We start from the raw sequence: 26,653 nt of genomic DNA, 5'->3' as shown, positions 1-26,653 counted from the left end.
GGCACCAGGCAAAAACATTTCTTTTTAACCAGGCCTTTGGTTTATCTTATTGACATCCAACACCCTTTTAGAATGTGGCTTTTTGTGGGGGGGGGGTTATTGGGTTACTGCTTTTGGTTGGATTTTATATGTTGTGGTTTTGTTGCGAACCACCCTGAGACCTCCGGGTATAGGGCGGTGTATAAGTTGAATAATAATAATAGTAATAGTAATAATAAACCTAACCAAATCCCTTCTTCACAGCTACACCAGAGGAAGAGAGAGGAAGGGAAAGCACACGAGAATATAATGTTCAACTATGGTTTAGCACTATGTGTGAACACAGCCAACATCTCATTCATCAATATATTCCTGCAATGGCAGCCAGAAGGTCCCTTCCCAGGCCTGCTTTAGACAAAACCAGCTTGCTCACACACATGCCAAGAGAAGCAGATTCATTACAGATTGTCATTTCTTAGGGAAAGCTTGCCTGTAGCACAGAGCTGACCCCACAGATCCCCTCCTGAACGAAGATTCACCCATCCAAGCCCTAGCAAAATTCTAAATGCCGCAAAGGGAAGCCACTTCTCCTTTCCATTGGACCTTCTTAGTACATATACTAATTTCTGGGGCAGATGAATCACTTGCTGTGATTATCAATGATTACAGGCTGGGGAAACTAATTATACTGGTTGTCCCTGATGAATGAATACTGATGAAGCAATTGACGAGAGAGAGAGAGAAGTGGTGATGAGGAGAAATTCCCCAGCTTTCATTCATCAGTCCTTTCTTGTTTATCTAGCACAGAAGGAGCACAGAATGCAGAAGTTATAAAGAACGGCTGTAAGAGAGGAGAGGAACAGCGCTGCTGTGTTCTGTGCTAGCATGAGGCTGCTTTGCAAGCAAAATAAGAAGAAGACCAGGTGTAAGACCAGGAGTGCAACATTCATGGTCTTCCAACATCTCAGCAGAACAGCCAATGTAGCCATCCAAGCCATGTAACTGTGAGGATGGCAGCATGGTCTAGCAGTTGGATTAGTGCCAGATTAGGACCTGGAAGACTGGGGTTTGAGTCCCCCACTTATCCATGATGCTCGTTGCGTGTGATTTGGGGCCAGTCACTGTGTGATTTGGGGCCAGGTAGCATGCGATAGGAAAGACCTCAATCTGAGATACAGTGGTACCTCTTGTTACAAATGCCTCAGGTTACAGACTACGCTAACCTGGAAGAATTACCTCGAGTTGAGTACTTTGCTCCAGAAGGAGAATAGAAATCATGTGCCAGTGGCGCAGCAGCAGCAAGAGGCCCCATTAGCGAAAGCACGCCTCTAGTTAAGAACAGTTTCAGGTTAAGAACGGACCTCCGGAATGAATTAAGTTTGTAACTAGAGGTACCACTGTACTGGGAAGCCACTGCCAGTCCAAAACATGCAATATTGAAAATTCTTTCTAGTAGCACCTTAGAGACCAACTGAGTTTGTTCCTGGTATGAGCTTTCGTGTGCATGCACACTTCTTCTGAAGAAGTGTGCATGCACACGAAAGCTCATACCAGGAACAAACTCAGTTGGTCTCTAAGGTGCTACTAGAAAGAATTTTCGATTTTGTTTTGACTATGGCAGACCAACACGGCTACCCACCTGTAAATGCAATATTGAGCTAGTGGACAAATAGTGGACCAGCTTCCTATGTAATAGTATTAGTATTAGTATTAGTAATAATAATAATAATAATTAATAATAAATAATATTTATACTCTGCCTATCTGGTTGGGTTTCCCCAGCAACTCTTGGTAGCTTACAGAATATATAAAACATAATAAAACATCAAACATTAAAAACTTCCTGATACAGGGCTGCCTTCAGATGTCTTCTATAAGTTGTATACAGTCATACCTCGTGTTACGTACGCTGCAGGATGTGTACGTTTGGGATACGCACCGCAGCCACCCAGAAGTAATGGAGCGGGTTACTTCCGGGTTTGGTGTGTCCTGCATGTGCAGAAACATGCGGTGACGCCACGCGCAGAAGCGCCGAATCACGTCGCGCACATGCGCAAACGTGGCACTTCATGATATGGATGTCGCAGGTTATGAACGGGGCTCCGGAACAGATCCCGTTCATAACCAGAGGTACCACTGTAGTTCTTTATCTCCTTGACACCTGAAGGGAGGTTGTTTCACAGGGAGGGTGCCTATACTGAGAAGGCCCTCTGCCTGGTTCCCTGTAACTTCGCTTCTCGCAGTGAGGGAACCACCAGAAGACCATCAGAGGAGGACCTCAGTGTCTGGGCTAACCTTTGATAATGATTACTGTGACATTAAGCTCCAAAGCCCAAGCCATAAAGCACTGGTTTCTTTACCTGCCTCCGCTGTCTCCACCACCACTCCCAGCAATAAAGCCAATTTTGTATTTCACTGATGTTTAAAGTATAATACAGAAACTGGATGTGATCTAAGCAAAGGACTCTATATCAAAACTCCCACAATTATCCATAAAATCACAGAGCTGGGCATTTTATTAATTGTGATGGCATTTCACTGCTTCTAACACAAAAGTCATCATTTTCTGTGATATCTCCTTACTACTAATTTGCAGATAATGCCCCAATTCTTTGCTGACTTTTTTCAACCATGAGCTGAGGACCCTGTTCATAATAAGGATCATTATTCTCTCCTCATGCTCTCATTATTGAACGTAATGTATATTTTTGCAAGTTACATTACAAAAGGCTCTATGTGCGTTAGGCAAAAACTAATGGTTGCTCCTAATTGTCTTGATCGGGAACGCTGGGGAATTCCAACAAAAAACAGCAACGGATGAGGAAAATACTTATTCATTCCACGTCTAGAGCGAAAATCAATCCAGTGAATACGATCAGTACTTGCTGTTGTTGCTTTCAGTCCACAAACAATACGGAATTGATTATGGCTTCCCACCCCATTGGGTTCCCATTAAATTGAAATGAATTGGGTGTATTAACATAATGGCAATGTAGTGCATGCAATTTATGCGATTAAGTATGTAAAATGACATAATGCAGGCATGTCCAACAGGTAGATTACCGGTAGATCACTGGACATCTGTGGTAGATCACTGGTAGATCAAAGAAGCTGAACAACTGTGGCTCCCCTTAAAAAAGCTCAACATTTTACCTCTTCCCTGGAAAAAAAACTCAACAACTTTGACCTGAACCCAAAAAAGGGGGGGTAGATCACTGCCAGTTTTTAACTCTGTGAGTAGATCACAGTCTCTTGGGAGTTGGCCACCCCTGACATAAGGCATGCAAATTTGCCACAGTGGACATCAATATGAACAATGTGGTTTAGGGCAGAAGATGAACCACAGAGGAAGAGAAAGAGTCCTGCATGTGACATGGAGAATAATGCCTTCTTGCATCCCTAGTCTTGAACTTACCTGCAATGAATAACGATGGGTCCTGCATCGGGAGGCGTGGAGGCCTTCACTCTGCGGATGAATGCCAGGAGCCCAGTTGCATGGTAAGGCACCCCATGTTCTGGCCATGATGTGAAGTGGAACTGCTTTACTTCATGCCTTGCTGAGTAGCCCCTCTGTAAGGAGGAGGTAAGGGCAGGGAGAGAGAAAGTAGGGTTAGCCCTACAGACGTTTCCAGGGCCAGATTTAGGTTTGATGAGGCCCTAAGCTACTGAAGGTAATGGGGCCCTTTATATGTCCAGCTGTCCTTTGTCAACAACAAATGTTTTTTGTGTTGAATATATGCTATGTGGTAATTTATGCAACCAGTCCATGCAGAATGTAGGCACCCTATATATGTTTAGGGAAGCTTTTAATGTGGGATATTTTAATGTATTTGATTTTTGTTGGAAGCCGCCCAGAGTGGCTGGGGAAATCCAGCCAGATGGGCGGCGTACTACTACTACTACTACTACTAATAATAATAATAATAATAATTAATAATAATATAGAAATGAGCAAATCAGTGTTATTTTAGGGAGCAGGCAGGGCCCATTACTTACATGAAAGGAGCCTACAAAACACAAAACACTATTGCTGTATGTAGGTTTCATTTTATTTGTTTTTTATCTTATATTTTGGAAATGTACATCCAGGTTTTTTTCCCTTTAATATTTTTAGGGGCCCAAGAGTGTGGGGCCCTAAGCTATAGCTTGTATAGCTTATATGTACAGGGTGAGTCCTTTAAAAGAGGCCCCGTAGATACAGAGTACACATGTTCAATGGGACGTCTTTTAAAAGACTCACCCTCTAAATCAGGCACTGGACGTTTCCCCAGGAAGGTGGAAGTTAACATTAAAGGTGCTTCCAAAATTCTCATCATCCCAATTTCTTTGCTGCATTCCAGAGTCCCCAGCTGACTGGCCTTGTGTTTAAAAGTGGAATCAATGCATTACATTATTCCTTAGAGAAATTTATAGCCTGCTCTTCATTTAAAAATAAATCTCAAAGTGGGCCGCAATAAAAAATATCCTGCTCAATAAAACCAGCCAATATCGCATAAAATCACAACAGTAATATGGGGTGAGCACATCTTGTGAGGGCAGGTCACCCAATTCCACCTCTAATTAACCATTAGGAATAATTATTTTTAACATTATTGTGGGTTTTCGTTGAACTGTGTTGTTCCCTGAGTTGTTTGTTCTTGCTTTGCTTTTTTACCACGGTGTTTATTTATTTGATTATATTGATTGATTATTATTAATTTTTGCCAAGGTTTATTTTTATTATTATTAGCTGCTTTGAGCTCAAATTTGTTGTTAGAAAAGTGGCAGTATGGTATAATGATTAGAGTGGTGGACTAGAACCTGGGAAACTAGGGTTCAAATCCCTACTCAGCCATGAAGTTCACTGGGTGACCAGCGAAAATCACTTTCAACCTAACCTACCACACAAGATTGCTGTGACGACAAAATGAGGAGGGAAAGAACCATGTATACTGTCTTGAGCTCTTCCATATAAATGAAATAAATAAGTAGGTAAAATACAAATATTAAAATCAAATCCTTTAAAACAAATTCCAAACATGAACATCATTTATGTGTGGTTTTCTGCAGAAGCAAGACTTGGTTACAGTTTATGAACACATAAGGAAAAAGGGTTCCTCAATTATAGAGGGATATTTTTTTTGCAATTAAACAGAAGGTTATTTAACAGGATCTGGCAGCGTGGAATTTGAATTTTCTCAAAATTGGAGGAAATAATAAAGTTCACCATGAAAGATGTTAACCACTGCAACAAGCAGTTATCACACTCAAAATTAAGTTGGCCTTGGATGCTCACTTAATATTAATTCATTCATTAATATACTGCTTACACACCTGAGTGGTTTCTAAGCTGCTTACAAGTTAATAATCAATGATGTGATTCATACATAACTAAAACAAAACAATTCCATCAACGTGTTAAAATCATCCATAATTTAAAAAAGCAAAACAAAACAATCCTGTTAAAAAGCATAATGATTAAACCAATTTGAAGAGCAATTTAAACAATCAAATCAGGAAAGTTCAAGTTCGGGGGAATACTTGTCTAAACAGGTGCATCTTCAACAGCTGGCAGAATGCCAACACCGATGGGTACCTCTTGTATTTACCAGAACTCTTGCTACATACCCAGAACATCTAAGCATTGATGTAGGAGAAGCTGTTGGGAATTCTCTGGCTTCAGGTGTGGCGTGATGCCAAGTGGAAAGCAATTACAGGTGCTAGATTTTGCTCACGATTACAGGCAGCGTGAGATAAGAGCATAAACACAATAGTTTCTGACATGAAACAGCTCTGACGGCAGGAATGCCGCCTGATCAAAATTTCCACCCAGGTGCCGCAACTTCACTTTGGCAGATTCATCTCAGAAAAGGTTTGTGTATTTCCCATGCTGCTGCCCTCCCAGCGGAACCAGGAAGCTTTGATTCAGTTCAAAATTTTCATGCAAACCCCTGTTAAGACACACTTTCCTCCCCCACAAACACGCAGACTGAAATGCATCTATCCTTCAGCATGGATACTTCTCTGAATTTTTGTGATGCAGTTCTCCAGCCCAAGAAATGTTGCATGTGTACACGGCATACAAAAATACCTATATGAGTGGAAATAGCATGCAAAGATCGCTAGGGAGGAATCGCTTTGCAGAAATATGTAGACTGGGCAAAACGGCATGAAAAAGTAGGAACAAGGAGCACTAAAAGACTGATGAAGTGAGATCATTTTAAAAAGCAAATAATAACTGCAGGCTGAGGTGCAAATATTGCGAACTGAATTTACGCTTTGAAAAATGAGAAACGTAGAGAAACCAACATTGACAGATTAATTTATCGCTTATTCACAGGATTACCTCATGACTGAAGGTCATGCTGTCTGCTCTCCTTTTGAGGATACATCTCCTTTCACCCTAAATCACTCATCTGTGTGTGATATTGCATCTCTGTTAAGCTTGGCTGAGCTGGTATCATGATTTAATACACTGGCTCGGAGGTTTTGTCCTCTTTTTTTGGTGGAGAAATCCCAGGCCACTGATTAAGTGGTCCTTCTCCCTGAAACTGGAGCTGCGGCGAATGCCTTGGAACGATTACAAGGCAACTGGATCCCGGTGGAACTCAGGTACTTTACTTGTAACAAGGTTGTGATTTAACGTTCCTCTAGATTACAGGGTGAGGGGGTGAATTACAGTTTGCGGGTGTCTCGAGATACAGTAGAACTGCTCAATAATTGCCACGAAGCTTTCAGCTCCTGTCTAGAAGACGGAAATAATTGTCCATTCCCTGTGCAATTACAAGGCGCTTAGCCTGAAATTAAACCATCAAGAATGACCACGTAAATAAAGGGCTGTTCTGCGGCATTATTTACTGAGAGAACGTCCTTCAATGGAGTACCTAAAGAGTGCATATAAACAAGGAAGATTCAGATGGAGGAATTCTGAGCACCAAGCGTGGTTTGCGAGAGGGTGAACTTTAAAAGAAAGGAGCAGAGGGTTTGGGTTCCAAAAGAGAACACTTGAAAACAGACAGAAGTCTCTCAGGCTAGGAAATGGTTACACACAAATACTAGGGGGTGTGCACTGGTTCTGTGCGTACTCTGAATTACAAAGCAATTTCGGGACGGTTCCCACCTTCTGGGAAGGTACTTGCTTCGCCAAGTGTTTTTAGAGAATTTATTTGATGCAGTGTTGGCCATTTGTTCTGTTCTTTGTGGTTTTATAATGTTATGATTTTATAGCTCTAATATGTTTTCCTGACTTCATTGTGCTCTACCTTGGTATTTTTTTATTAGTTGTCACCTTATAAATATTCTTATGAATAAGAAAATCCTGAATTTGGATCACAGCATAACAAGATATGTTGAGGTGAATCATGAACTCCCTAAGGCTCTCTGTGGTTCTGTGGCTTTAGATATCAAAAAAACCTACCTACCTACCTACCAGACACTATTTTCACTGCCAGAAGAGGCAGCTGGCTGCCGTGATGGTAGCAGCAGAAAACAGTTAAAAACAAAACAGAAAGAAATAATTTAAAAGGTAAGTCCACCCTGAAACATTCCAGTAACTTTGCTCCCATTCCCCTGAAATCCAGTTCCAGATTTTAACACCTTGTATTCTAAAGTCAAAATTGCACACAACACAGAGTCTATAAAGGAAAGTGCATCAAGCAGTAGCATCTCCAGGCCCAGGTTGCAATTTTCTTCCTCAAAGAAAACATTTCCAGATAATGTCACCATGTTTCCATCTTCTTCGTCAAAGGAAACCATCTATTTGCTTGTTCGCATCACACGTGCACCACAATATGAAAGTGAACTTTCAAGGAGTCTTTAAGCCAACTTGATGTTGACCTGTGACAGTGCCTTCTTGGTGGTGGTTCCCTGTTTGTGGAATTCCCTTCCTGGCAAGGTGCATATGCCTCCTTAATTATTGACTTTCAGAAGAAATGTTGAAATATTCCTTTTTACCTAGGCATTTGATGGGGCTCATAAGTAACTAATACATTAATAACTGTGAGGGTATGTGGTTATTTCTAAACATTGTACATTTAGAAAAAAATGGTTTTGAAATGTCTTAAAGAAGCTTTTCTTTTCTTTTAAGTGGTCCTCTTTTGCGGTTTGCTGTGCCAGGCTCCAGCAGAAGGAGGGGCAGGATATAAAGTCAATAAAGAAACTACTCTTCCTTCTAGGTTCTTCCTACCCTCAGTGTCTAAGGATATGATGCACATCCCCGATTCTCATTTTGGGGAGTGAAAATCACAGAGCTGCAGCTGCAAACAAGTGTCCCAAATATAGCAACATTGTGCCAAAGAGTTATGGCAGATTGCAAAAGGGAGAGGCAGAGAGAGAAAGCCATTTGGTGATGAACAAGTTCTTTCATGTTAAGCCTGGTCTGTTGAGCCGTTAAAAAAAAAACAAAAAAACAACCTGGATTCTTTACATCCGCATTTCCCAAACTGGTGCCTCCAGATGTTTTGAACTGTAAGTCTCTTTAGTCTCAGGCAGCATGGCCAAGGATCAGGGGTGGTGGGAGATGCAGACCAACAATCTCTGGAAGGCACCAGGCTGGGGCACAAGAAGCTGATCAGCACTTTGATCTATGACCTGGGAAGAAGGTCAGCACTTCGTAATAATGTGTAATGATGGAGAACGATGTGTACCTAATGCCATTCCCTGCTACTTTGAAATAGCATTTAAAAAGAAAGAAAGAAAGAAAACAGGGTGGGGAGAAAAAATTGTGTACACAAGAAGTGTGCCTATGACTGATTGCTAGAGAAATTGATGTTGTGTGTCAAATCAGTGAGGACAACAATGCCCAATAATCTTAGGATCTGAACTAATACATCAGGAAAGCCCTATCTTTGGGACACCGACTTGCCTCCCACATTGAGGGGGGCCGGTCATCACATGATGTGTCCTGCCCAGTGTGTGAGCGCTCACACAGCAGCAGTGGGGGGTGGTGGCCCCCTCAATATTGGAAGTGGGGCTCGCCCCCACAAATATTGAGGGGGCTGAAGCCGCTTCCACCCCTTTTAGTTGGTGCCCCTGCTTTTGGGGGGGGGGATACCATTTGCTTTTGTGGATTAATAGCCTAAACATGATGCTTTAAAACTATGTAGAAATCTAGAGGTAAGCCAACAGAAGGAAGGAAGGAAGGAAGGAAGGAAGGAAGGAAGGAAGGAAGGAAGGAAGGAAATTTCTTTTTCCCATCTCCACTCAAATTGCTCCACCCATTTTGCCGCCTGTGAGTAGAGTAGAAGAATTTCAAGCTCAACTGTGAGGATATAGATGATAGATAGATAGATAGATAGATAGATAGATAGATAGATAGATAGATAGAAATTCTTCTACTCTACTCACAGGCGGCAAAATGGGTGGAGCAATTTGAGTGGAGATGGGAAAAAGAAATTTCCTTCCTTCCTTCCTTCCTTCCTTCCTTCCTTCCTTCCTTCCTTCCTTCCTTCCTTCCTTCTGTTGGCTTACCTCTAGATTTCTACATAGTTTAGCCTAGGAAGCAGTGATTTTGCTCCCTCTTCTTTTAACCCACTGCTCCCTTCATCAGCCAGCACAAACTATCAATATCTTTTATTTCAGTATTCATAGCCAAAATAAGAAGAAAATGGGTTGTGATTTTTTAAAGCAAACCCCTCCAGACTGTTAGAAAATCCTTTCCCATCCCAGAATATTCAGTGAATCGGCCATTCCAATTTTATGGTCTGCAAATAGAATGAAGCATTTCAGAAGGTCTGTTTTTGCCCAGCCCTAAACTATCCATCAAAATTATACGGTAGGCCAGAAATTGGGGGGCCTGCAACCCTGCATGATATTGGGACACCATCAGCACCGACCATTGGCAATGCTGGCTGAGGCTGATGGGAGTTCCAGTACCAAACACATGGAGGGCAACAGGTTGGGGGAGACTGCTTTAGACATAGATGTCATGGGGCTACAATACTCATCATTCATGGCTATTGGCAATGCTGAAGGTGGGGGTGTAGCAGTTGGAGTCCACAGCATCTGAAGGGCCACAAGTTCCTCACCCTAACCATAGGCTTTGCACATGAGCATTGCACATGTGTCACATGATGACCTCATTGCATGACCTCATGAGAAGAGAAGACTCCCTGGAAAAGATCCTGATGTTGGGAAAGATTGAGGGCATGACAGAGGATGAGGTGGTTGGACAGTGTTCTCGAAGCTACCAACTTGAGTCTGACCAAACTGCGGGAGGCAGTGGAAGACAGTAGTGCCTGGAGTGCTCTTGTCCACGGGGTGACAAAGAGTCGGACATGACTAAATGACTAAACAACAACAACAACAACAATTGCACATTACTCCAGGGACCAGTATGGGTGGGCAGAATAGCAAGGTCTGAGAGTGTGTAAGCTGAGAAGAGAAAGATGACCCCCCCCCACACACACAAACACACATAGCCTCCCGGAAGGAGTCCTGATAGTGAAAATGCCTTCTCAGTGCTCAGTGTTTGCTATTGTTTAGTTCTATAGGAGCCCTTCTGCAGTCTTCCTGGCCTGCAGACCTTTTTGCCAGTGAGGAGACCTCATTGAAACACATCTCTGCCACCCGTTGCTGCTGGAAGATTATGGCCAATGTGCCAGCTTTTGGATTAAGAGCAATGCTTCCACAGACAGGACTGTGCTGAGCTTTGAAGCGTGAAGAGCTTACCCTCTCCAACGTGAACGTCCTCACGACATATTCCGCCAATGTCTCCGACTTCACCTGGGTAATTTTGATGTCGCCATACATCTCTGAGTCATCTGGCCAGTATTTGGAGCACTTGACCTGCAATAGCAAAATAAGATCGTCATCTGTGTGTCTAAGGGTGGGGTGGGGTGGGGTGGGGTGGGTGTTCAGGGCCAATAAAGCTCTGGAACCCACAGGGTGGAGAGAGGAGAACAGAAGGAGTCTCTTACCCTTCCCACTTCAACCAGTTTGGTTATCATCACTATGCTAGAACAGTGCTCCTGCCACACCATCCGCCAGAAATCATAGATCATCTCCTGTTTGGGGCCTGAAATATTGAGGTGGAAGAGAACTAAGCAACCACAAAGACTGCTAAAGGACGTCATGTGCAGAAATAAGGTGGCTATTGATTTGTTTCAGGTATTTCCTGGCCACCCTCTACCACAAAAATCTCAGGGGTGAGTTACAGCAGTACAATAATACAGTATTAAAAAGCAGTTGGAACAATGTACCGTACATGAAAAATTGCACCAGGGAGTAGTGGAACTTAAAAATAAGTCTCATCTTTCAAAAGCCAAGTAAAGAGGTGTGTCTTCAATGAATGGGGAGAGCGATACAATGGTGGTCCCAGATGCCTCTTTGGGGGGTGGGAATTCCACAGTGGAATGCCACAGAGGAAGCCCTCTCCCAAGACACCTCCATCCCAAACTTCTGAGGACTACCAAGAGTGTCCGCTTTCAGATATTTGGGGTCTAAATTGTTTAGTAAAATGAACATCTTGAACTGGCATAAATTAATGTGTTGGGCTGGCTGAATCCACACACTCCATCACCTTCAAGATGAAGGAGGATCTGCTAATCCCCACGAGTCCACCAATGATGGACATATACACAGCATCTGGGCTCCTTTGGGAGGAAAAACAGGATATAATTTTAATTAATCATCACCATAATTAAACCAAGGGTGGTCCAGGGATTGAATATGTCAACCCCCACTAAGTTTTGCACTGTACTGTTGCTTTTTTCTGGGTCCCTGCTGCCCACATGCTCAGGACCATTAAAAAAGATGTCATAGGAGATCCATCATTTATAATGATCTCCTGTGATTATTATTTTTTAATAATAGCAATCATGGATAAAGGAGCGATTCTGATTGTGCTTGGGACATTGTGTGTGTGCATGTGTGGGAGACAGGCTTAGGTCTTCTGACCTTCAGTTTTCTCCCTGGAGAAAAACTTTACATGCTCAAATCTTACTACCACTATTATTATTATTAGCATCACCATCATTATTCTCCAAAACAAGCCCAAGTTGTGCATGAACGAGGAGGCAAGAATATTGGAATGTGAAAGAGGAAGAAGATGATAAGAATGATTTACCTTGAGTGGCTATGAAGTGGTTGGATCTGTGGTAACCCTGTGAAGGAATAAGACAATGTGTTATGTTCCTATAGTAGGGAGGGAACGGTGGAGATACTTCTTGCATTCGCATGGAACGCCACCAGCAACATTGGTCCCAAGATCTGCTGCTCTTAAAGCTGACTTAAGCAATCCCCTTTTGCTATCCCTTACACCACACATACCAAAGCCCCAACATGCTTCCAAAGTTGGTTAGAGGATGTCCAAATGGATCCTCAGCCAGGGTCCCTCTGAAAGCAAAGTCACTCAACCAAAATATCCACTAAAGCCCTTCCACAGTGCCTACATCCCAGTTTCCTGTCCAGATCCTGCATGCTTTGGACCAATACCACGTTCAAACCACACATTTAAAGTACTATGATGCCACTGAGGGCAAATACAGATCTCTCACTGTCCTCACTCCAAATGGGCAGTGAGATGCTGTTGCTAAGGCAACAAGGATGCATTTCTTCTTCAAGAAAAGGTCATGCCATTTGGGGCATGTTAGTTTAGAAACAAGGCTAGTAAGGCAGAGCAAGATACATGGCATGGTATTAGGGGTGATGTGGAGAAAGTGGACAGAGAGAGGTCTCTTTCTTCTCTCTTGTAATACTGGAACCCAGGGCTATCGAAGAAAGCTGAGTGTTTGGAGGATTCAGGACAGACAAAAAAAAAAAAGCACTTCTTCCCACAGTGTACAGTTAAACTCAGGAACTCACTACCATAACAGGTAGCGATGGTCACCAAATTGGATGGCTTTAACAGAGGATTATACAAATTTGTGAAGGGTAAATCTATCAATAACTATAAGCCATGATAGCTATGTTCTATCTCCAGTGTAAGAGTCAATATGCCTCTGGGTGTCAGTGGCTGGGAAAGTGTGCTGTTGCATTCATGCCCTGTTTGCAGGCTTCCCATGGGCATCTGGAAGGTCTGAAGGGGGGGATTCTAAACACAATCAGCTGAACACATTTATAATTCTCCTTGCCATCTGGAACCCTGATAAGGCACAGTTCCTGATCAAAGGAAAACATGCACAGGACCACAGGAAGCCACGTAATTCTAAGCCAGACCATCGGACCATCTAGTTTAGTACCGTCTACAGGGAACCAGGCAGAGGACCTTCTCGATAGTGGCGCCCGCCCTGTGGAACGCCCTCCCATCACAGGTCAATGAGATAAACAACTACCTGACATTCAGAAAATACCTGAAGGCAGCCCTTTTTAGGGAAGTTTTTAATGTGTGATATTTTTGTATCTGATTTTTGTTGGAAGCCGCCCAGAGTGGCTGGGGAAATCCAGCCAGATGGGCGGGGTACAAATAATAATAATAATAATAATAATAATAATAATAATAATAATAATTACCGTCTACACTGACTGACAGAGGCCCTCCAGGGTGTCAACTATGGTTCTCTCCCAGCCCTACCTGGAGATGCCAGGTACGGAACCTGGGACCTTTGGCATGCAAAGCAGACGTTCTACCTGAGCTACAGTTATTCCCCAACACACGGAGAGGATTATGTGCATGTTAGCCGGAACATGCTTAGATCCTCATTCAGACCTTCCCACTCAATACAGGCTGGTCTGAAGTGGAGCTTGCATGTGTGAACCCAACTACCCCTCATTTCAATCCAGTTGTCTGAACATAACTGGTTTCCCCCCTACCCCCATCACCATCATACAGTGCACACAAGGCCAAACACAGGAGACTGGGATTCAGCCTGAGCATGGGTCACCTTGAGGGTAACAGCAGCCTACAAGTGCTTCCCAGTACATGAAGGCAGCCTTGATTAATGTCCAGAAGCAGCAAGGAACTGAGAGCAGCACAAGAGCCCTGTTTGCAGCCTTGCTGTTCGCAGAAGTCATGTGGTCCTGAGTAATGATTGTGAATACCTTCATTCATCCAAGCCACTTACTGCACACATTAGTAACTCCTAATGGGGAAGCAGAGGCCCAAAGAGCAGAGAAAGATGTAACAGTGCCAGTAACCAATAACACAGCAGCTTGGCTTGAAAGCTAAACATGAGGCCCCCTGTGTGGCTACCTACGCTCTCATTTTGCATTTTCTATGTGAAGTCATCAGTTCTGCAAAGGACCTAATATACACCCATGTTCAATCATCTAACCAGAAGGTTCTCCAGCTTGGAAAAGCTCCCTCCCTGCAAATATTCTCTGGATGCTTAGAGTTCAAGCATGAGCCCTCAGCAAGCATTGATGAAGTTCACATCATCTGTGCCACCATGCAACCCATTATAATACATGTGACAATACTTCTTTGGTCCTGTAGATGTTGCTGATTAATACGGTAACTCCCATCAGTCCCAGCAAGTGTAGTCAATGGGCAGGGATGATGGGAGTTGTTTTTAGGCAACATCTGGGGGAGAGGCAAAGGTTCCACACACCTGGAGTAGAGGGAACCACCTTGTGTGCCCCAACCACATTCTCCACCCCTGGACAAATATTTAAGGGACTCCTAAATGGAGGAAAGATGGAATAGAGGAGAGGGACTCAACATATACTTACTTCTCGATTTATCCGAATCTTAGCAAGCCCAATCGGACACAGGTTCAAGAGAAAAAGAGATCAGAGACAGACAGATTAGTGAGACACAATCTGAGGAAGACCAGACTGTTTAGTAGAGGGAGTACATTAGACAGCAACATAGATGAGCAGAGAAGGAGCAGCAGCAAAGGACACTGGGATTGGATCTGGTTTCTTTTGCCTCACTTAAACAATCTAGACAGCCATGAACAGTCTAGAGCTGAAATAAAGATTCACAAATATTAGAAATTTGACAGAAATTCCCCGTTGGTTGGTTTGCCAAATTTTGAATCTGAAATTCTAATTTCAATTTTGAATGTGGCATTTGAGATTTGAGTGTTTTCAGCATTCTGGCATCTTTTGATTTAGGCAGGTGTCCAAAAATTAGATAAGCCATCAATTGGCAAATGCGGTACATGTCATTGCTTGTCAGCTATCAAATACCATCACATATTAATTACCAAAGGAAAATATCAAGTCAAATATCCAATACTGAAACCAAATGTGACTCAATGTCAGCTATAAGTATCATAAACTTCTGGCAAGTCTTCAACTATTCAGTGCATGTTTGATGTCAAAATTTGCAGAAGAAAACTTCTGAGACGTTTTGGAAGGAAATTCGTTTCAGCTCTAGGAAAGATTGTTTCAGAGGCTTTACACTTCTGGAGGGATTTAGAGATCACTTATAATATTATATTGTCCCTATTCTGTTTTTGAAATCATGTGTTAGTGGATGGCCATAATATGGACATAGACTGTATTTGTAACAGTTCAGGCATGAGCCTCCAACAAGCATTTGATGAAATTCATATTGCCACCACGCAGACCATTGTAACACATGCTAAATAAAAGTTTTAGTTGCTCATAGTTGCTCTGTATTGTGGGGTATCTAGGTTGTGTGTCATTGGAACAGAAGAGGGAGACCATTGTTGGCAATTCTTCCTCATCACGGGAGCCTGACTGGAGGGCTGGGAAACCCTCCAGAGCAGATTTATTAGGGAGTATGGAGGTAGCAGTGGGGTGAAATAATTAAAAATCACCTCCTTCCCTCATTCTGTTGATGGGTTCCTTCTATCAGTGGACAGACAGCATTATATTTCACGTATTGTGTGTATCCTCACTTTATAGTTTTACACTTATTGACTCATCACACACAATCTTGCATTTATTTCAGTGTACATCTTATACCATTTATTCACAGTTGGGGGAACAAATGGATTTCTCTTGTTCTGTTCCTTTATTGTTCCATGAATTTGGTCTGTGCTGCATTCTAGTTTGTCTTGAATAATTTTTAGGAAACATGCCCATCTCTAGACATAACATGGATCGTTAAAGGATGGGGAATTTATGTTTGTCCTTATTTGGTATGTGTTGGTGTGTGGGGGGGGGGAATACAACTCCCATCATCCCTGACCATTGGCCATAGTCACTGAGGCTGATGGAAGCTGTAGTGCAACAACATCTGGAGAGATATAGGCTCCCCATTCTTGAAGGAGAGTGCATATGGTCCCTCACATATATCTAACCCTATCCTGATCTACTGCTGTACCATCATGTTCCATTCTTGGAGCAAAAGGGAAAGGGAAAGGTAGCATTTTCCTCAGGAAATTTAGAGCATTCTTAAAGACAGCAGGGGCAGATCTAACATCAGGCTGTGTGAAGTGTGGCGTTCCTAAGGGTGCATGTGTGAGAGAGACACAGGGAAAACATGGAAGACAAAGAGAATTCTAGATCACATAGCCAAGAAGGTTTCTATGAGACAAAAAAAAACTCAAGACTGAGGTATTGCTGAAGAGAAGGTTGCTGGTAAGGCAATGGAAACAGGTCAGGGGCGCTGATGCACTTACATCAATGTAGTTGGCATTGATATAGTCCGAGTTGGGGTCCCCAAGAAGTGGATGGAGCTTAACTCGATGCCGATCATCTGGAAACAAAATCAGATAGGACTATCAGTCCAGGACAGGCAGAATAGCCACTGAATGACCTTAATCTCTTGACTCCCCATTTCATAAGTTCAAGGTGCTTTTCCTTTTAAATTTCCAGTCACTTACTGGACAGTGGGTACATCAGGCTCCAACAGTGCAACTCCAAATCGGGCTACAAGCCCTGGTGTCATTCTACCAGGACTCTGAAACCTGGTTGTACAGCACAGAGAGTTCCTGCAGGATGTACATTACAACTGAGTTCCTGCAGTCTTGAACAGTCACATGACTTCAGTGACCCACAATTGCAATTTGCCATGGTGCTAATCGAGCTCTGATCCTCAGGCACAGAACTCCAGAAAAGGTGTCCTTCTCTTCTAATTTGTAGCCATTATTGGGCTACTCCACCTCTCAGCCTGCCTGTGGGGTTTGGCCAGGATCCTCAAGCTTTACATTATTTTGCTCTTTTCTTTTTAAATCCAAGGCCTTTTGGCTCCCTAGCCACAGAGAACAACGTCAAAAGCTTTACTGATTGAATTCTCCAGTCTCCATGCAAAAGCCACAATAGGTTCCTCAAGGTTTGCCACAATGTAGCCGAGATCAAGGCTTTGCTCTAAGGTAGATTTAAAGAACAGGCATACCAGGGCTGCAATGCTTAAACAATTGTTCAAGCAATGAAAAAGGCTTCTCCAATTAATCAGGCAGCAGTTTTTCTATTATTATTTTTAAAAAAAACCCACAAAAACCCCATTATTATTTTTAAGGGATGTACTTGCAAATTTTGGGGCAGCAGATGCCTCTTTAGAAGCATCATTTCCTTTCTCCTATCTCTCACAAAGGAGGGAATGCCTCTTCTGACATAAAAAGTGGGATCTGCAGCAAGATATTGCAGAAGCAGTCTGTGGGGCGCTGCAGCTGAGGTGGTGATGCTCACCTGCTTTCCAATGCCCAGAGTCACTGCTAGTTACTGAGAAGAGGAGGTAGCAGGGAGTGCAGTGTAGGCACAGTGGCAGGAGCATTGGGTTGGCTTCACTGCTGAGCTTGCACCATGCCAAGCTCCTTGCCCCCTCGCTCCTCTCACTCTCAGCAACTCGAATGGATGCTCTGTGTTGGGAAACCAGGTGAGCAATGCTACCCCCCCCCACCTCATGGCACCAACCAGGGCTGTCTTAAGCATATGCGACACCAGGGTACAAAGATTTACCTGCCCCCCCCAGGTTGCCCAGTCCCAGGTGCACAGGAGGTCGGAGCCAGCCAGCCACCTCAATTTCTCCCTGGCTTGGTCGCCCCCAAACTCGTGGCACAGAGCCACCTGCAGCAGAAGAGCCCACTGCGGCACTCTGCCCGACAGGCAGGCCCTTCCTTGGACTCAACTCTCGGGCCCTGGACTCTCGTCCTGGTACCCCAAGAGCCCAGCACCCGGTTGCCCTGCTGGATTTCTCAACAGGAGCACCATGCATTGCAACCTCCAGCAGAAGTTAGGGCAGGGCTGTCTTACCTTAGGGGTGGGAGGTGCCATTTTGATGCTACAAACAGCAGCACTCACAGCCTGAACATTGGGAATAGAGGAAATGTATCTACTCAAGATGTATGAATACTTCATCTAAAAATGAAGAATGCCTTATATTTGTAAAATCAAATAAAATTGATTTTTTTTTAAAATGAAGAATGCATTTCCCCCTTCAAAATGGCTGTTCTATATTCATATTCATGCATTCATTTGTTTATGAATTCATGGATCAACTGGCAGCCTCAGTTCTTACACCTCCAGCCAGCTACACTGATCCGGAATAAATCTCTTGTCTCTACATTTATAAACTCTGCAAAATTTATGCATTTGACTGTAAGATCATGGTTACCTGAGATATGGTGGATCAGATGTTACCTAGAGTACTAGTCTTCAACCATTTCAGACCTGAGACTCACCTTTAACCACATATGCATTTTGGGGACCCTCTTATTAACTTTTACCTTCTATTTGTATGATGGTAGTGCTGCTGTTGTGACCCACCTTAGATCAGGCCTTGATGTAGTTTTGGGTCCTCACCCACCAGTTAAAGACCACTGACCCAGAACGCATGTCACCACCCAAAGAAGACATCTGCTGCATACCAACTGGCAGCATGATGGTAGCAGAGTTGAGGAAAGGGCAACATTAGGATGAGACAGACAGCTTTGCTCCATGCAGGGCAGAAAGATGAAACTGCCTCAATGCAGAGTGCAGTCAATGGGTAGCTCACTTCCCAGAGCTTCTTATTTAGAACTTTCTCAGTGATCAGATCCAGCCCAAGACATTTGGGCACCTGAGGCAGACCACAAAATGGCGCCCTCCCTCTCCGCCAGGGAAGAAGGGGTCAGTGAAGATCTGTATCAGGAACAATGGGATATTAAAGATCTACATCAGGTCTGCTGTCCCAGTGAATTCTGCTACCTGAGGCAGTCACCTCACCTTGCCTCATGGGTGGGTTGGCCCTGCCTGCCACCTTATTGTGACGTTTGGTTGGGGAATGGGGTGGAATCCGAGTTTGGCTCCCACTAAGCTGTTTTGAACAATTAGCTCTTGTTTTTGCCATCATGTTCACATGAAATTTCAATTTGCAAAACACAGAGAACGGGAGGCTATAATTAGAAGCGGTAAAAATAGCTGGCTAGGATGGTGTTGCAGAGGCAAACCAGTCTTTAGTGGAGTTATTTTACAGCATGGATTCCAAGTGAATTGCAGCTTCCCCCTCTGTTTTATGGAGGAGGATGTCCCTGGTTTCTCATTCAACTCTTTCCAAAACTCTCCCAACCACCAAACTCTAGATTCTCCGATGGACAGACAGACAGACACACCATGAAACCATGTGTCGGACTTCTTGTACAGTTGAAAAGTACTTGAAATGTGGCAGTGGAATGCTATCACACTCAGGTTTAAGGTTTAAGGGGGGGGGAGGGAAAGACCCTTTTGATACAGCCTTTTCTCCATTGATGGGCCCACTCAGTGGTGGCAGCAAGCAACAATGGACAGTTTCAGCACATCCTGAACAACACCACACTAGGAACATTTTGCCAGTGCTGACCCTCATCACACCACAGAGCACACCAGTTATAAATAAAATAAAGCCTGGCACCAGTTTACCTGTGAGATCACCTAACCCTATATATGCCTAGTTGACTGCTTTGATCTGCAGAACTGGCAAGTGTCACAGGTGCTATAATATCCCTGCTCTGCCTTTGTACAAAATAGATATTTTAGCATGACAGCATATACACTTCGGAACCCCCTGGCTACATGGACCGATGGCTCAATATGAAGAAGCTTCCTTTGTTCCTTACAGCCCATATTTGGTACAGAATCAAATGGGTGGCCCACGCTACCAAATTATTCCGCACTAACTGAAACTTCATCTCTAGGGTTATTTCCCCCTGCACAACAACCCTGTCCGAGGTTAGGTTGCACTGAGAGAGACTAACTGGCCAAAGGTTCCTGGCTGAATGTGAACTTGAATCCTAGGCTCATGGGTTTGGCACTCTAACCACTATGCAACACTGCTCTCAATAAATAAATGCTAGCCGAGCACCTGCACTTATTCCCTTCAAAGTTTTGAGGTCACATCACGCTCCCAGCCCTCTCCTCCTGCCAGGCAGAATTTTATCCTGCTGCAACTGAATTTCCAGCCCACAAAGCCTCCACTAGTGACATGTGTGACATATTTAATTCCAGGCAAAGGAATGACACATCTCAAACTAAATGGAATCCCCCCAAGGTGCAAAGATCTGAAGTCTGCAGGCTATAATGAAGTGGTTGCATTTGCAAACTGAACCCAGATTGGAGCAAAATGCAACCTCAGCTGTGCATTTGACAGTCCTCAGATGCCTGCAAACCACAACCCAAATGCATACTTTCCAGACGCTGGAGAGTTTTGGGGCGTTCAAACATCCGAAATGAAAGAAAGAGATTGATTTTTCCCTTCTTTGTGGGTTTAAAAAAAAAACACAAAACACTTTTGTCTCTGACACTTACAGGTTGGCATGTGATCCTGTCTCCCTTTGGTCTTGTCTTTCTTCTTTGAAGCATCCCAGCCTTCAAAGAAACTCTAGGAGGAACAGAAATCTATTATCTGCATAAAGAATACTTGGAGAACAAGCACACATAATTTCCTTTGACAGCACAGATCCCGGATGCTCCCCTAGGGCCTCAAGACTCACTGCCTAGGTGAGGTGCTCACAGTGGCTTGCCCAATGAATGAACGGGACAGAAGGAGGGACATGTAACTTTTGGGAAGATCAAGATGATCTGCATTAAAATATTAGATAATCCACATTTATTATTATTATTATTATTATTATTATTATTATTATTATTATTAATCCATGCACACAAAGCAGAGAATACACAGAGGGTCAAGGAAGCTGAATCCATATTCAGAGCATTCAAGTACAGCATCTGCAGCAGAGGTAAGTAATTTGTGGCAGCACTCTGCCTAATTTCATAGAATCATAGAGTTGGGAGGGGCCCTGAGGGTCATCTAGTCCAACCCCCTGCAACACATGTGGCCCTAAAATTAATTTCTGCATAAGTGATCAGTTCAGACTCATGGCAAGAGGGATCTCTATCCCAACTCCAGTTACCTGCATGTTGGGGGTAGGGAGGTAGAGAGAAATGAAGGGGTGGAGAGAGGCAGAGAAAGAAGTGGTCCCATCCACTCTTGGCTTTGGCCCCATCCACAGTTGGAATGTGGACCCCAACAGATTACCTTTGAAGAAATGTGGCCCTCAGCAGGGGGGGAAATGCCTCTAGAAGGGCACCTGAGCTCGTAGGATTAGAGCATGGCGCTGATAATGCTAACGTTGCAGGTCCGATCCCCATATGGGACATATTCCTGCATTGCAGGGGGTTGGACTAGATGGCCACCAGGACCCTTCCAACTCTGCAATGCTATGATTCTATGACTGGCCACTGTGAGAACATGACAATGGATAGATGGGCCTTTGGCCTGATCCAGCAGGGCTCTTTTTGAGGAGGCTGGCAAGGCCATCCCCTTGCAGTGTCTCTGCCCATTTGGGAAATCTGTATGCAATCCTTAAAGGGCCCGTAACTGGTTCTGTAGTTGCATGCTCCAGCATGGTGGTAGAGCAGGAGAAGCTACAGGGGAGTCACCCACAGATCTCAGAATCAAGGGAGATACATCCTCAGAAACCACCCTCTTGACCGTTGGGGCCACTCTTGGTCTTGTCTGCTCAACCTGCCAGAGCCTAACTCACCAAGGGTTTGAGATGAAGATTATCTATCTATCTATCTATCTATCTATCTATCTATCTATCTATCATCTATCTATCATTTCTTTCTTTAAGACAGGTGCTAGGAAAACTACAGATGGCAAGTACCATCTTAGAAGAGGCAAAATCTGATTGGCCATTGTGGAAGCTGGACTAGATAGGAATTTGGGTCTGATCCTTATGTTCTTATAGGCATTTTCTCCTGTGCTAGAAAGGTGAATGCCTCTTGTAGATAATGCCTGATGCAGCGCATAGGAAAATCATCTTAAAAACAAAGTAAGTATCCTTTTTCCCTTGTGGTTTCCCACTGATATGTGTCTGGTGGGTTTGCATCCTTTTGGATTATAAATTGCCACAAAAACAGCAAAAATAGTTGGTTAATCAATGACAGAAAAATTGGGATTTAACTAATCGATCAACTAAAACACATATGATAAATTGACTAAGGTTCCAGCCCTATGTCTACTTACCTGGAAGTAAGCTCCATGGAAAAGGCTTACTTTTGCATACAAATCTGTAGGATTTCACTGTTAGGTTTTGTTGTTTTTCCAGTACAATCTTTTCCTTGTATTTTCAGGAGCAAGCACTATTGAGTTAAATGGGACTCCAGACACGCTATATATTTAAAGCACATCCCACCCAAAAGAATCCTGAGAACTGTAGTTTACCCCTTACAGAGCTACAATTCCCACCCCCTTAACAAACTACAGTTCCCAGGATTTGTGTTTTTTGTGTGTATGCATGCAGGAAAAGTGCAATGTGTGCACAGTCTGAGACTTACTGCCAGTTAAATTTGCATAGGAATTCACCCTAAATTGTGTAGCAGACATTCTTAGTGTGCTTTCTGCTCTAAAGTCAACTTAGGGAGGAAGATCTACATTTTCAAAAGCCAAGACCCTATGGAATACACACTTCAAGACCAGAACTGCTAGCTTCCAAACTGCATCCCTCAGGTAGCAGCAGCAGCCATTGTGTCAAGAGGATGTTACATTTACAAACTCTTGAACTGAAGTTTTTACTTTGCTGCCTTAATTGTGAGTTTAATGTCTACACTGCGCTGATTATGTGGCGTGTTTATTACTTTTAATTGGCTTAGTGTATAGTTAATTGTTGTTTTGCTTTAAATTACATTGTAAACTACCCTGGAATAAATATTTTGAAGGGGAAATATATATATATATATATATATATATATATATATATATATATATATAGAGAGAGAGAGAGAGAGAGAGAGAGAGAGAGAGAGAGAGAGAGAACACGGCTAGGGTGGAAATATATTTTCATTGAAGTTTATTTTCATTAAAGGGATTCCCCAAGGGGGCACTTTTAAAGGGGATTCATTCCACTACATCTGTATTCTCCCTCCCTGTAGAAATGACTCATCCCCCCACCCCCAATTATAGAATCTTCTGTTTCCCAGGGTTCTTTATTTCCTGTTATTACACAGAGCTTGTGTGTGTGTGTGTGCGCGCGTGCGCACGCACTTGCAAGCCTCTTGTGCGCACGTAAAATAATCGCAGCCCCGCTGCTATGAGCAAAAGAGAGAAAGTGGAAGAAAATGACATGTTGCCTTCCTTGTTCCTAATATCCAAGTGCCTTTCAAATGACTGGTTTGGAACATATACAACAGCTTTTCAAGGTGCCCTAATTATTGTGACTAGCCCAGGTTTGTCAAATTCATAATATTGGAGAGGAGAGAGTGTCTCAGACATCCAAAACAATTGAACACGAGACAGTAATATTTTTTGGCAGGGAGAATGGAGGGACCTTCAATAAGCATGTCCCACGGGAAACATAAACCATATTGTTCTGACAGTGTTGCAAAGCAGAGGGGGCTGCACATGTTTCATTTTGATATGGCTTAAGAGGTGATGTTGTGGTTTAGGGACACAGTGTCCTTTCAGAAAAAAAGAAGAAAGGAGCCAGGAGACAGAATCTCCCCATGAATCCCCCGGGCTAAGCCAGCATCTTGGATACCATGCCATAGCAACACAGGAATTCCAGAGATCTAGAGCTCAGTTTGGGTGGTCTAATCTCCCTGTCCATCACCCCCACATTATTAGAATGGCATAAGGGAGAGAGGGAACCAGTGTGCTAGTCCCTAACCTCCTCACTGCCCTCTGTGAACTGTAGGCAAATATCTGGATCAGAGAGGAGGGGGTTAATCTACTCATGTAGGCACCCTGTACAGAATTCTGGAGGATCAGGGTTCAAAAGAGGGCTGTTTCTCTCACTTTCTCATGTTCAAGTTCAGTGGGCTGATATCACTATCAGGGATTTTGAATTAGGTAGAGCCTGGGACCAAATTCTCACCTCATACTCCTGTTTGAAGCCATAGCCTTCTGCAGTCTTCATCTGGTTGATGTGCTGGAGAAGATCAGCCACTCGGACAGCAGGATGGAGCTGCCCGGTGTGGTAGGGGGAACCTTTGCGCCCACACTGCCGTCGAGGGGAACCCCCTAACAAGCTGCTGGACTCATTGACAACACTGCTGCGCTGGTCACCTGGGAATGATAGAACAAGATGTGACAGAGAGGTGGAAAAGGGAATCCAGAGAACAACAGGAACCAACACAAGTCCCTCTATAAAGCTATGCAGGTCTGGGTACAGTCAGTGCTGAATGAGAACTCCCATCAGCTCTAGCCAGCATGGCCAATGGCAAGGGATGATAGGGGTTGTCATTCAGCAATGTCTGGAGGGCTGCAGGTTCCACACAGTTGACCTAAGGAGTCTAACACTCCTGCTGCATTCGGATCTTTTGCTCCAGACTGCTATGACACCCCACCCTAGGCAGTAGCTCACACTTCAACTTAGACAAGGGCACAGCCAGATCTTAAAAGCCAGTGGCAAAGATCACAGAAGAGCTGGTCCCCACACTGGTTCTGAGCCAGATCCTTTCCATGTTCCCCTGAACAGGTATCCCCATAGACTGAGGTTCCCAAACAAGCAACCATCTTCCCCACTGGAACTCTGTGCTCCTTGCCGCTGGATCACTGATACAAACAACAAGCTAGGAAATAAACTGTGGGAAATGAGTTGGAGTGCTAGATAATAATTTAAGCTACTTAGTCTCCAGGGGGGGGGGGGGAAAACAAAGGTGAGGCTTGAGAATGATAGCACAGACTGAGAACACAAAGCTTTCACTGGGGACTGCAGAACTTGGAGCAAGTTGCTTGTGTGGGGCTGTCCAAGGTCCTGAAAATCTTACTGTACCTGCTCAATTGCACCACATTCAGATGACCTGTTATGCCCCTAAGGTTCTTTTCTGGGTCTGCAAAATTCAGAAAAGTTCAAATTTTGAAGGACAACCAAGTTCACATATTGTTTCAGATAATGTGAATTTGGTAGGTTCACCTTTCAATGCGAACTGAATTGAATTTCTCCCCTATCCCTACTTGGTGAATTCCACACACACACACATAGAAGCTTATTTTCTTTTAACTTGAAATAATCCTGTTAAGGGAAGGACAGGAGGAGTTGTGCTTTATGATTTTCTACAAGGGCCAACCAATCATCACTCTCCACAGCCAAACATGGAGTTGGGATTGAAACAGATTCATGATTGTCGCAAGAGACAGCTAATCAGAATTCTGCAAAGCCAGCTTCTACTGGGAAGAGGAAGGAAGACCTGATTGCTCGTGAGCATGGTTCAGCTTAGAAGTTGGTCCAACTCTACTACAAACTGATGACTTTAAACCAGTGCTGTTCTGCTTATGGTGCACATGCTACTGGATAGGTTTTGAAAAGTACTGATTTAAAGCATGTGAGGACAAGAAAACCCTGAATAAATGCTGCTTGCCCAAAGTTGAAAAGACAAAAAAGTCCCTACCAGAGTAGACTGGCAGATTAAATTAATGGCCTATGCAGAGATGGCAAGAATGACTGGGAAAATCAGAAATCAGGAGGATCAAAACTACAACAAAGAATGAGAGAGATTTATACTATATTTGACAGACCACTATAAACATGAACTCTTTGGCAGGTCTTAAATAACTCTTATAATGTTACAGACACTTTGGATACAATGGAGGACTGGAAAATTGGGAAGATTTATAGTATGTAGTTGGAAAGGTTAATTAAAGAACCCATGAAGGGGAGGAGGGAAGTCTAGAGATTCGGAAGAATCTTGTGTAATTTTTATAATTTGCGATTTTGTGTGTGAATGAATTTGTAAAATCAAATAAAAATCATTTTAAAAAAGAGACAGCCCTGAATGTACTTCAGCCATTTTGTCTCTTTTCTTCAGTGACTGGTTAAAAATGACTTGTACAAATGTTTGTGTTGGTAAAATATCATTTTTAAAAAGTGGTGTTTGTTTGTTTTTTATAAAAAAAAAATAGAAAATTAATGGAGATGTTCATAAATGCAATTTCTTCTCTGGGATCAAGTACTGATCTCTCTGGTAATGGCATGAATATGATGCTACTGACGTCAATGAAGTCCACTCATCTTGAGTGGAATTAACTCAACATATCTCTCAACGAGGTAGACCAGGGCTTTTAAGCCAATTACAAAGCAAAGGGACCACCCTAGGGATGAAGCTCTCCCTAGGCCACACAGGGACCCTTCCTGGTTCTGTATTCACATTCATTAACCCAAATTAGAATTAGAGAAGGGCAAACTGCCTTCAGCAGTATTCAGAAACGACGCAGGAATTTTGAGTCGAATTGGAAAACACTGAAAAAGGGGGGTTATTTGTTGAGAGTTCTAAATGTGCAGTTATTGCACATGTGCAGCTGCTTTCCAGTATGCAAGCACTCTGCCTCTTGAAAAGTATAGCTCAGTAGCAAGATAAGGCACTGTTGTAAACAACGCAGGGCTTCCCAATCCCAAAATGGTACGGCTCAGGGTGTTTACACTTACATTGTGCATGCCCTCTTCTT

General features: G+C 43.3%; 1 protein-coding gene across 4 annotated transcripts in view; it reads right to left on the bottom strand.

The window, feature by feature from the left end:
• PTPRU (protein tyrosine phosphatase receptor type U) overlaps positions 1-26,653 on the bottom strand; it is a 340,521-nt gene that overhangs the window by 38,860 nt on the left and 275,008 nt on the right. For all 4 annotated transcript variants that reach the window (XM_033157989.1, XM_033157990.1, XM_033157991.1 and 1 more), the window contains 7 exons: positions 24,084-24,274; positions 20,512-20,584; positions 16,431-16,507; positions 12,023-12,059; positions 10,875-10,972; positions 10,627-10,743; positions 3,395-3,549 (listed from right to left, as the gene is read on the bottom strand). In XM_033157989.1, coding sequence (XP_033013880.1) covers positions 3,395-3,549; positions 10,627-10,743; positions 10,875-10,972; positions 12,023-12,059; positions 16,431-16,507; positions 20,512-20,584; positions 24,084-24,274 — 748 coding nt within the window. The remainder of the gene's footprint in view (positions 1-3,394; positions 3,550-10,626; positions 10,744-10,874; positions 10,973-12,022; positions 12,060-16,430; positions 16,508-20,511; positions 20,585-24,083; positions 24,275-26,653) is intronic.

Source organism: Lacerta agilis, chromosome 8 (assembly GCF_009819535.1).
Source record: "Lacerta agilis isolate rLacAgi1 chromosome 8, rLacAgi1.pri, whole genome shotgun sequence".
Taxonomy (NCBI): Eukaryota; Metazoa; Chordata; class Lepidosauria; order Squamata; family Lacertidae; genus Lacerta; species Lacerta agilis.
The sequence above is the reverse complement of the archived record's forward strand: the minus strand, read 5'-3'. Positions and strand labels throughout refer to the sequence as shown.